This window comes from Charadrius vociferus, unplaced genomic scaffold, assembly GCF_000708025.1.
Source record: "Charadrius vociferus isolate BGI_N301 unplaced genomic scaffold, ASM70802v2 scaffold172, whole genome shotgun sequence".
In the NCBI taxonomy this organism is placed as follows: Eukaryota; Metazoa; Chordata; class Aves; order Charadriiformes; family Charadriidae; genus Charadrius; species Charadrius vociferus.
Window position 1 is genome coordinate 1127617 of NW_009647217.1, and position 11648 is coordinate 1139264.

Here is an 11648-nt window from a genome sequence, read left to right on the forward strand (position 1 = left end):
CCATGTTCTAGGAAGAGTTGTGTGCTCTCAAGAAGGCAAGGGACGTGGCCGTGCCCGCCTGCCGCCTCTTTTCCTGACCTGAGGCTCTTGTGGCACTTCGCAAAGGGAAGCCGCTGCTTATGCTCATTTTGTATGTAGGGAAGCTACAGTCCCGAGAACAAAGTTACTTGCCCCAGGCTGCACAGCTCATCGGTGGGAGAGTAGGTGAAACTCACCTGCGGTTGCTTGAATGTGCTGCTGCTTGCGTGCGTGGAATGACGCTCTGCTACTGTAATTCTGTTTATACGTTACTTGCTTCTGCGGTTGTTATGCAAGGGAATGTTCTTCCTGCACTTTACTGCTTTAAGATCTGTTTCTCGGTGTGCATGCAGGCCTAAGCTATTACTTTTTTTTCTTTGTCCATGAAACCTCTGCACAGAGCTCTGATCTTACAGAGGATAAGTAAACTCTTATTTGTCAGTAACTGCGGATTTTCTAGCGGCACAGTGAAATCCTACTGACTTCTCCCAAAACTTGCAGTATTGGTGAAATTCATACTCTTGGAAAAAGCAGAGCGTGCCCAGCGTGCAATACGACTTGTTCTTTCATCACTGAGCACCAGGAGGATGGTTTTGCTTACCTTTCTGCCCGCTTGCTGATGAGCAGGCATTTTGTAGCAGTCACAATCCGCAGAGGTGAAACCAAGCGGCTCAAAGTTAATGGGTAAATGCTGTCTATGAATAAAGGCACTGAGGTGGTATTGAGAAATGGAATTTTTGACTGGGGGCCAGCTAGCGACCTTCGTAACACAGCTGGAAGTAGAGCATGTGAAGCCTGACACACAGTCTTCTGCTCTCGTCACTCTTCCTGCTTCAATAAATTCTTTGCTTCGCCTTGTCGGTGCTTGGATCACAGAGGCGCTGGACACGGGGAGATGTTATTCTGCTACTTAGTCAATAAAATAAGTTCTTTAGTGAAATGCGGTGGTCACGGTATGAGTTCGCCTGGTTCTAGGAGTTTGTACGTGTGAGCGATTTTTACCTGGGGCTACTTATTTCTAATGCTTTCGATTTAGACAATGTAGCAGTCATGCATGCCTGACCATCGAAGAATGGCAAAGTCCTCTCTAGCTACCGTCTGGGTGGTATGCTCTTTGTGTAGGGCTTTGCTTTCTGCTTCATTGCAGCTGGCCCGGATTCAGACCGACAGCGTAGTCGAGATGCTCCGTGAGCTATACCCTGACCTCCGCTTTGAGATTGGTAAGTTTTTTTGGATGCCGCCCTGGGTTGCACGGCAGCAGGAGCCAGCCGCTTATCTTTGCGCGCAAGAGGTGTGTGTAGACTGCTGTCATTAGGAGGAGGAGGATTCGACCCCCCTTATCTAGGAGCGCTGTCTGAATTCAGTTAGGTTGTGTGGCTGAGCAGCTGCTGCTCGTTTCTTCTAGGGGAGAAAGGTGGATTTCATAAGCTCCTGACGATTGAAGCTCTGAGTATGTCATGCTGACAGTGTTGGGTTGCTCCGTTTGAGAACCTGGTGTTGCTCTGGCTGCACCCCATGATGCGTAGGGGACTTTTTCCTGTCCAGGACTTGAGGTGTTCAACGGTGCAGGAATAATGGGAGCCCAGCCATGCACTGAAGAGAACTACTGAGTACCTGTTTGCTGGCATTCCAGAAAAAGGCCGTGGCAATTTCCGTTGGGTCAGCTCTTCCCCAAGCCTGCTCTCTTAGCCCTCGCTCTGGTTTTGAGGACAGTGAGCGAAGTCTGAATTTCACTTGTCCTGAGCACAGTGTATTTCTAGAATCGAGCCCCACTTACATTTATCTTGAGTCTGTGTTCACGCAGTAGCGTGACGCTGTACGGCTTGTTACATGTTACATAGACGTTTCCAGTCTAGGCCTCTGTGCTCCTGTTTTACCTGTGCTCTCTCTCTCTGAGCAGTTGCCATGTCAACAACTGGAGACAAGATCCTGGATACAGCACTTTCCAAGGTAGAAGTTCTCTTCTTCCTCTACGCAATAATTAATTGTATTTGATATATTTGCAGACTTTTCTTTTGTGATTCACGTTCCTCCATTTCTGTGTAGATTGGGGAGAAGAGCCTCTTCACCAAAGAGCTGGAAAATGCACTTGAAAGAAATGAGTAAGAGCTCGTTGTTTTCTGTTCCTCCTCTTCCATTCCTGGTGTCCTTTGCACATATTTGGCTTGTTGCATATGCGATCTAGTTTCTTACTGTTCTGGTACCTCTCTGGCTGAGACATCCTTTGATAAGTCATTGTCGTCTTCTTTTTTTCTACCCTCTCTACCCTGACCTTAGGCCATATACTTTTAAGTGGAGTTGTGTTGCTTGGTCTGCCCTAGTGAGGTTTTTTTCTCCTGTGATTTATGTGTTTACGTGTGCATCAGGATGTAATCTAATTCCTGCTTACCAGTACGTTCTTTTCAAAGAATACTTTGCTTGGTGGTGTTAACATGTTGCATAACGTATTTAGTGTTAACATTTATTAACACGTTTGCATGCTAAATACGCAGGAGGAATGGGCATGGGCAAGTTACGCTGCTTTCTGGGTAACTTCTTTCTACAGAAAAACTCGGTTCAGGCTCCTGCTGGAGCAGAGAGAGATTAGTGGTTTGGGGTTTTTTTTTTTTTTGCCCCTTCTTTCTTTTTCAGTATCCTGAGGAGGGTTTCGGCGGTGCTTTACTATAGTTAAAGTAGGTTTAAAACCAAAGATATTCTTCTGCATCTCTGATACATAGACACGTGATACTGCATTTTTGAGTAAAGTCGGTGAAAAAATACTGGAGACTTGAGCATTTACAATGATGTTTGTTTGCCTTGTAACAAAGCAGGTAGCTTTTACTTTAGCTAGCTGTTATTTTCGGTTTGAAGTGTAATGCCAGACAGCGTACTGGTTGCATATTGGTTCGATGAGTCGCTCCACATGAACATCTCCAGCATCTTCCCCTCATTCAACCTGATTGTTGTAACGCATCTCGCGTTGCTGTTGGGAGGGAGGCGTTGTCTTAATTTTACAGGTGGTAAAAGAGACAGGGTGGGAAAATGGACAGAGAAATGTGAAGTGGCTCTTCTGGAGTAACACTAGAATTCTATAGTAATTCTGGCTATAGAATCTTGAAATTTCTCCCTCTTCTCCAGATTGATTACCATGGTGGATTCACGCTTTTCTGTAGATGACTTGGTAGGTACCGTGTGAGATCAACCATCTGTTAAGTGATTGCCGTCCTCTGCTTTTTAGAGTTGACCTCGTGGTTCACTCCTTGAAGGACCTGCCAACTTCTCTTCCTCCTGGCTTTACCATCGGTGCTGTCTGCAAGTAAGTGTGGACGCGAGGCTCGATTCTCCGAGGGACTTGCGTTTTATGGTGTTGGTAGTGGTAGGAAAGCAAAGGCAGCTTAGGTCCTTTCAGGTGTTAAAAGTTTGACCGCCCTCTGATTAACCTCCGAAGCAGTGGAAACGCTAGAGCTCTCCTAGCGTTCCGTAGCCAGCAGGTTTGCTGCAAATTCTTGCTTTTACAATGAGGATGGGGTATTTTGGAGCCAGAGGCAGTTCTCTGGGTGTTAAGCTTAACAGCGTTCCATTAAATGATGTCTCGGTCATTCTGCGCTTCCGTTCTTTTGCAGAAGGGAAAACCCACTTGATGCAGTTGTCTTTCATCCCAAAAACTGTGGGAAAACACTGAGCCTCCTTCCGGAAAAGAGGTGAGTGGGGAGAGGAAGGGGAAGACGGGTATAAAAATGGAAGGGAGGAGTTGGTTGATCCTTCCCAGTGGCAAATCAATTTGCTCCTTGCTTTATCCTGTAGTGGTTTTACACTGCCTTCCGTTAGCTTTCCATAGACTTTACACCGAACCCGCTTGCTGAAAATGCTGCCTCATGGGAGTGCTGTATGCCGAGTGAGGTTGGATCTCTCGAGCCACCCTTGAGTTGCAGTGTTTTTCTCAAGCCGGACCCTTTCTTATCACGCTTTCCAGCGTGAATTCCTGCTCCTTTGTATTGCGCTTACGATGCAGACAGGGTGGCCGATGAGGTATTTCAGCTTGCATGGGCCTGAACTGTGCTCTTGTGCTCACACAGCCAGTTCCGATTTCTTCGTTATTTTTTTCGCATCACTTTCTTACGGTTCTGCCGAGAGCACGAGCAGTTTCTCCATGTTGAATTACCTGACTAGTGTTCCCTGCCCTTTCATAGAGTTTATTGGAGTCTTTTGTCCGAGACAGCTGAGTGAAATTTCTCAGATTAAGGTAACTATTAGAAAGATATTTTTTTTTTGCGTGTGTTAAAGTAAAAGGAACAAACTAGCCGTGACAGAAATGTAGACTTGCGCTTCTGCGCATCTGGATAGCAGGAAAATCACGTCTGGTTTAGGTTCCAGGGTACCAAGAAAAGTGAATAGTGTACGTCTCTAGAAAGGAAACGCTTACTGCCTAAACTGGCAGCTTTTTATCATTTCCAGTTATGCACCCTACTGTTTCCAAAGGTTCTCCTCCCAGTGCATTTCTGTCATTGATAAAGTCCCTCCATTTTAGTAACTTAAGTTGTCTGTCTATGTCTGGTTCAGTCTGGGGTAGCCGAGTCATCTTTTCTGTGACAAGTGTTGCGGTCTTTAAATGAGGTTTCATCAGTCCTTGACAATGGCTGGGGGCTGCCCTCCAGAAGCAGCTCCTGTAAATCAGTTCCTTGGGAATGGCTTGCCTGCATCTAGCTTCAGCCAGGCTTTATGCTAAACCTCACAGAGTGGTTTTCTTTCTTCTAAGGAGATGTAAATCACTGGCAGGTTCTTGAATCTTCATTTCAATTAAAAAAACCCAATATTGTAATTTGTTTCCTTGAAAGCTCTGATCCGTCCCTGGCTGGAGATAAGTGTAGGAGTATAGGGGTCAGTAGTGGGTCCGGTCCCGTTCAATATATTCATCGATGACCTGGATGAAGGGATAGAGGGTACTTGCTGATGACGCAAAACTGGGAGGAGTGGCTGACACGCCAGAAGGCTGTGCCGCCTTACAGCGTGACCCGGACAGGCTGGAGAGTTGGGCAGAGAGAAACCTTGTGGAGTCCAACAAGGGCAAGCGTTAGGGTACTGCATCTGGGGAGGAATAACCCCATGCATCGGTACGGGTTGGGGGCCGACTTCCTGGAGAGCAGCTCTGTGGAAAGGGACCTGGGAGTCCTGGTGGACAACAGGATGACCAGGATGAGCCAGCAATGTGCCCTGGCGGCCAAGAAGGCGAATGGCATCCTGAAAGAAGAGCGTGGCCAGCAGGTAGAGGGAGGTCATCCTCCCCCTCTACTCTGCCCTGGTGAGGCCGCATCCGGAGTACTGCGTCCAGTTCTGGGCTCCCCAGTTCAAGAAAGACAGGGATCTGCTGGAGAGGGTCCAGCAAAGGGCTACAAAGATGATTAGGGGATTAGAACATCTCTCATGTGAGGAGAGGCTGAGGGACTTGGGTCTCTTTAGTCTGGAGAAAAGAAGATTGAGGGGGGATCTTATTAATGCTCACAGATACTTAAAGGGGGGTGCCAGAGGGATGGGAACAGTCTTTTTTCAGTGGTGCCCGGTGATAGGATGAGAGGTAATGGGCACAAACTTGAACATAGGAAGTTCCGTCTTAACACGAGGAGGAACTTCTTTGAGGGTAGTGGAGCACTGGAACAGGCTGCCCAGAGAGGTTGCAGAGTCTCCCACTCTGGAGACATTCAAAACCCGCCTGGACGCCGGCCTGTGCAGCCTGTTGTGGGTGGCCCTGCTCTGGCGGGAGGGTTGGACTAGATGATCTCCAGAGGTCCCTTCCAACCCTGACCATTCTGTGATTCTGTGAGTACTCTGGATTTTATTGCTTTTATTTTCCCCACAGCGTGATTGGAACCAGTTCACTTCGGAGAGCAGCCCAGCTCAAAAAGAAGTTTCCTCAGCTAGAATTCAGGGATATTGTATCCTTTTGTGGCAGAATGCGGGACCTGGGTAAAGCTGCAAATAGGAAAATATAACTTAATGTGAAATCCGGAATCAAGGCTGATTGATACCACCAGAGCTACAAGAACAAACTGCTGCCTCAAAGGCTTCCCTCCACTAACCTGTTCCGAGAGGGGTGTGTAGCGTACCGTAGTCCATTCTGCCCTCTGCTTTCTCGTGAGGCTGTAAAGAAGGGGGCAGCCTTAATCTAGCTGAGATTCAAGATGCAGGTGAATTTTTATGTTAAGGAACACTTGAAAAACTGTTTGATGGGTGCCTACCGTGTGTTTGGGCGGCGATGCAGCGAAATCACTATCCGTTCCCAATACCACGGATGCGATTTGGGTCGCCAGTTCTGATGTGGGCTGCTGAACTAGTGGTAAAAGGCACAGTTACTTCAGACTTCATTCTTTGCTATACAAAAGGAGTTGGTGTCGGGTGTTAATAATGTACTTGGCACGCGTGAGAGTCAGTGCCTGAATTGACATTCCATAATGCTCGGCAAAATTCTATTTAAATAAAGAAGCGTCCATATTGAACGCTTCTTTCGGGTACTCTGATTCTCATTTGGAGGCCGTTGGATTCTGTAGGTTCTGTAAACGCACTCAGGCAAGTGTTGAGTGGTTATAGGACTCTTTGCCTGCTGTTTCTATGCTTGCTTAATCACTTCTACAGAGAGGGAATTTAAATACCCGCTTGAAGAAGCTAGACGAGAAGGAAGACTTCAGTGCCATCATCCTGGCTGCTGCTGGGCTGAAGAGAATGGGCTGGGAGAATCGCATTGGCCAGGTGAGGAGCAGCAAAACGGACAATGCCATTCTCTGTCGAACCATCAACGGCTTGCCTTTCAGACCTTGCGGTTGTCCTGTCAAAGATGAGCACGCAGTCTGTTGCCACATTAACTCGTGATTTGGTGCACTTCAAGGAGGATTTTTTTGTTGGTTGGTTGGTTTTGTTTTCTTTGTACAGAAATTTCTGCGCTTCAGCTTTCCATGGTGCAGTAACAGTTTGTAATCTGATCGTCTCCCAGCATTTCACAATACTTGCGTCTAGCAACGCAGCAGTGTGCGTGACCAAGATTTTTCTGATGAGCTAATTCACAAAGCGTTACGGTGCGGGTGAAGGAAAGCGCATTATCTTACTTTACGGGTGGAAACGCTGAGGCATGGGAAGGGGGAGGTGATACTTCCTTGGTCAGGCACGTAATCAATCGGTGTTAAAAATAAGCACAGAATTTGGGTCTCGCTCCCTGTATTCTGAACAGTGCAACTTGAGTTGACTGTGATTTACTTTATTCCAGCTCCTAAGCCCCGAAGACTGTCTGTACGCTGTTGGACAGGTACGTTACAACTTTTGTATCATAACCCGTACCGCGTATTGAAAGCTGGCAGCAGTACGATGTGTCAGAGCGGTTAATTGTGCCGAGTACGTCTCGTGTGTTGGTTGCCAAAGAACTACTACATCGATCTCTCTTGTTGGCCGTTACGCTGTTTTAGGCACAGCATGTGGGAACAATGGTAGTCAGCTCTGTTACCCGGTGCGGTGGGGGCTGATTTCCGTCAGTAATGGAAAGAACGGTACGTGGTGAAGGTGAAGTGTGGCACGACTACATTGGCGCGACGCGGCAGATACAGGGCAGGCTCTGGCAGGGTCCGTGTTGCACTGTGCCAGGGTAATGGTGCAGAGCCACCGCAGTATCTTTACCCTGTGATGCTCCTTCTTTCTCCCTCGTGCACGGTGTCCTAACTCCCACAGGGTGGAGCTCAAACACCTGCCTTGGAGCACATTGTTGATGCTCCTTTCTAGGCAGGCAGAAGGTTCCGGCCGGTGCGGGTCGTGTGGCTGAGTTTACACAGTGCTGCACAGTGGGTGTCGAACTCGCGAAACCCGAGCTGGCTATGCATTAGTGATCGCGAGCGACAAATCTGCAAAATTAGTCCGAAACAGGGATTTTGATCCTGCATTTGTCGGGTACTGTGCAGTTCCTTCCCACCCACCCCCTCTTGTTTCCTGTTTGGGAAGGAATTATTTTGTCACTTTTAGTCATTCAGTACTTGATCTTTATCTTGAGATAAGGTTGGGAAGCTTGGATTTATCCAGCCTTCTTGCCACGAAGGGACATTGGGGCGGGTGTTTCTATATATGCAATCGTAGCTGAGAGGGGCCCTAGAGTGGTTTGACGTGACAGCGTGGTCTTGAACACTCAGCGGAGGTAAGTTCCAATCTTCCCTTTACAGCAGCTGCTATAGGATGTCTCTGCAACCAGTGGGTTGTTTTGTAATTCATTTCTGTCAACGTCTGAACATCACTGCCGTAGTGAAATGCATCCAAGCCTCTGAATTCTGTTTCCTAACCGATGCTGAGTGCACACAGAGATGCATGAAGTCGAGGAATAATTATTAGGTTGTGTGTTTCTTTTTTCTTCTTGTAGGGTGCCTTAGCAGTGGAAGTTCGTGCCAAAGACCAAGAGATACTGAATATGGTATCTGCCCTGCATGATGCAGACACCGTGTTATGCTGCATTGCTGAGAGAGCCTTTATGAAACGTTTGGTAGGTGTGGCATCCTCACTCCTCTGCCTGCAGCAGTAAATACCGCTCTGCTAGTTGACCAGATGCCATAGTATGGGAAACCTGTTACGCTTTCCTAAAACCGCTGAGTAGAAATTACTTCTGAATCGAGAAGGGCCTGAGGAGCGGTAGGCGGGGTTGTGTGCAGCCTAAACTTTTCAGAGGCCTCTGCTTTGAAATTGTCGGGCCAGAGCCTCAGTGTCGGCGGCTTTCTGTTTTAGGAGGGTGGATGTAGCGTCCCTGTCGCCGTCAACACCGTGCTGAAAGATGGCCAGGTGAGGAGTACTTGGTATATACCTGGCATTATTTCTGAAAACCTGTTCCGGTGCGTGCGTGTCCCCTGACCCTTCCCTGAAGGTAACTCCAGCAGATATCTTTATAGGCTCCTGACTGGAGCCTTCTGGGTTTGTGTCCAAAGCGGGAGTATGAGAATGGGTCCGGCTACTGAAGCTGAGGTTTCTAGAAAACGCCCTTATTATAAGTACCAGAATTCCACCTCCCTCTCTTCTTTAAAGGTAGTGTTGCCCTGAGATCTGAAAGTCTCACTTCTGACCCCAGAAAATCAGGTGTTTTTACACAATGGAGCGTGATTAAGGAGGTGGGAAGCTAGAAAAAAGTTCAGCCTTTTCCTTGGGAAGTCGCCTCTTCCCTAACAGGGATCGCTTTTCTTACAGTTTTATTGTACCGCTATTCTTGCTGATCCCACTGTGCTACAAAAGCCTTCCCCCTCCAGACTTAGCTTTGTGTGTTACGTGTTTGTTTGGGGTTTTTTTAAAAAAGGGGGTAGTTCGCTTTCTGGTTGTGCTTGTTAATGTGGTATTAATCCCTTCTGTACGTCCTTTGCAAGTTGTATTTGACAGGAGCAGTCTACAGTTTGGATGGCTCCGATAGCCTGAGGGAGACAATGCAGACCAGTGTCCATTATCCCCAACAGGTACGTGGGTGGCTTCAAAATCCAAATGTGAAGCTGAACGGCAAAAGCAGACCTTTTGAAATCTGTTACTTTTGCCCTGGTTCCTTGGAAACGGTAACGGTGCACTGTTCTTCAGGCTCCTCGGACCACAGATTCTACCCTGTTTCACATGCGGCTCGAACCATTCGTTGCCCGCTCCTTCCCACTGCCTTACGTTTGGGTGTTTACGTTTGCAGAATGAAGATGGACCAAATGACGACGTGCAGCATGTTGGCATCACAGCCAAGAATGTCCCTGGTCAGGCCCAGGAAGCTGCGGAGAACCTCGGTGTTGAATTAGCTAGTTTACTTCTGAGCAAGGGAGCGAAGCATATCCTCAGCGTGGCGAGGCAGCTCAACGATGCCCGCTAAACCTGCGGTGTGGTCGGCGCGATTGCTGCGACTCTAGCAAGTCTTTGCAGCTACGCTATCATCCTCCTTCGGAGGAAGGGATTTATTTAACCATTCACACCGGTCTTAATCTGATGTTTGGGCACAAAAACTTGAAATACTAAGTTACCTAACTTGAGTAGTTTATGCTGTTCGGGGTTTTCGTCCCCTTCTGCATTTCTCTAAATTGCAAAGTGTCTCTGTGAAGTTTTTTCAACAATTCTTGTAGCTAGGAAGTTTTTTGAAAACAAAAAAATAAGAGAAAAGACTGTAAAGTGTTCTCCTGTTCCATTTAGGAACAAGGCACTCATTACAGATAATCATCGGAGACGCAAGGTGATGGTACTGAAGTGCTGTACTGTGAGTACCAAAGTACTTTCAATAGTCACCAATACTATTTGGGCCTGTCCACTTATCTGAATGGTGAAGAGGAAGGTTAGGTTCCCCGTACTGGGTTCCTCATAGCAAAGTAGCACAGATGCTGTGTCCCTGATAGGTCTCAGTTAAGGTAAAGGATTAAGTTTGCAGTTATCAGATGCAAATTTGTCAATTGGCCAGTAACAAAGGGGGAAGAGGACAGCCAGTCTAGTTGCCCTTGTATGCTTACCTACAAGGATAATCTGAGACAGTCATTCGTCTGTGTCTGCCAGTCACGGGGGAGCTGAAGCGGAAGCCCTAATTCAGCATATTGTGCCTTTCTCTGCAACTGTTAGCCCTTTCCTTTTACTGGAAACCAGGTACCCTTTTTCGGTACTGGGTCGCCTTCCCCTTGGCAGGCCTCATGCCTTACAGTGCCTTGGTAGAAAGGCTGGAACGGCACCTTACTGGGGGCTCGGTCTGAAAATGAAGCATTGTTTTATTCTCTATGCAATGTCCACTGAATGTAACAGGCGATAAATACAGTGAATTTACATGCACCCAGGCGTAAGTGTAAGTGTTTATGGAACAGCTCGCCTGTTCAGCTTTTCTGACCGGACTCAAGCCCGCTGCGGGTGTCCATACCGCCCTCCTCCCGCTCCCCCCGCCCTCCTCCGCGGATCGCAGCTCTCCCGCTGAGCAATGGGGGTGGCCCTGAAAAGGGCCTTTGTGTGGTGCCGGGGGGACCGGCCGGCTTAGTACTCCTGCGACTGCTGCCCGCCGCCCTTCTTGCCGGCCTTGCTGGGGCCCGCGCCGCCGCCGCCGCTGGTCTTCTTGGGCAGCAGCACGGCCTGGATGTTGGGCAGGACGCCGCCCTGAGCGATGGTGACGCCGCCCAGCAGCTTGTTGAGCTCCTCGTCGTTGCGGACGGCGAGCTGGAGGTGACGGGGGATGATGCGCGTCTTCTTGTTGTCGCGGGCCGCGTTGCCCGCCAGCTCCAGGATCTCGGCCGTCAGGTACTCCAGCACGGCGGCGAGGTAAACGGGGGCGCCGGCCCCCACCCGCTCCGCGTAGTGCCCGCGCCGCAGCAGCCGGTGAACGCGCCCGACGGGGAACTGCAGCCCGGCCCGGGACGAGCGAGATTTGGCCTTCGCTCGGGCCTTACCGCCGCTCTTGCCACGGCCAGACATGGCGCCTCGGTCCGCTGTGGGCACTGACCCCTCTCCTCCGGAGCGCCGCGACGAAGTGGGGCGAGAGGCCGCCCACCCAGCCTTTTTATAACCTCCCCAAAGTAGGGCTCGGCTCATTGGGCAGCGCTGCTGCGCCTCGCTATTGGTGGCTTCGCCGGAAGAAACTTTTCGCTGATTGGTTGTCTGTGGGATGGCACCGCGCTTGCCCCGAGACTATTGGCCGCGGAGATCGGCCAATGAGG

At 49.0% G+C, this 11648-nt stretch overlaps 3 protein-coding genes across 3 annotated transcripts in view; 2 read left to right on the forward strand and 1 right to left on the reverse strand.

Moving 5' to 3' along the window:
* Nucleotides 1–1009, forward strand: part of VPS11 (vacuolar protein sorting 11 homolog (S. cerevisiae)) — an 11131-nt gene extending 10122 nt beyond the window's left edge. The window contains exon 16 of the mRNA XM_009879524.1: nt 994–1009. Within this exon, the coding sequence (XP_009877826.1) occupies nt 994–1009 (16 nt within the window). The remainder of the gene's footprint in view (nt 1–993) is intronic.
* Nucleotides 1010–1090: 81 nt separating this feature from the next.
* On the forward strand, nt 1091–10079 carry HMBS (hydroxymethylbilane synthase). Its single transcript, XM_009879525.1, has 12 exons — nt 1091–1238; nt 1919–1968; nt 2065–2120; nt 3236–3313; nt 3621–3698; nt 5852–5927; nt 6625–6738; nt 7250–7288; nt 8381–8500; nt 8740–8793; nt 9366–9452; nt 9668–10079. Exons 1-12 carry the CDS (start codon nt 1091–1093, stop codon nt 9839–9841), a joined length of 1074 nt encoding a protein of 357 aa, XP_009877827.1. The 3' UTR covers nt 9842–10079.
* An 819-nt stretch (nt 10080–10898) lies between these two features.
* LOC104296096 (histone H2A) lies at nt 10899–11409 on the reverse strand. The gene has a single exon (XM_009895928.1). The coding sequence runs from the start codon at nt 11404–11406 to the stop codon at nt 10972–10974; it is 435 nt and encodes a 144-aa protein (XP_009894230.1). The 5' UTR covers nt 11407–11409; the 3' UTR covers nt 10899–10971.
* Between the last annotated feature and the right edge of the window lie 239 nt (nt 11410–11648).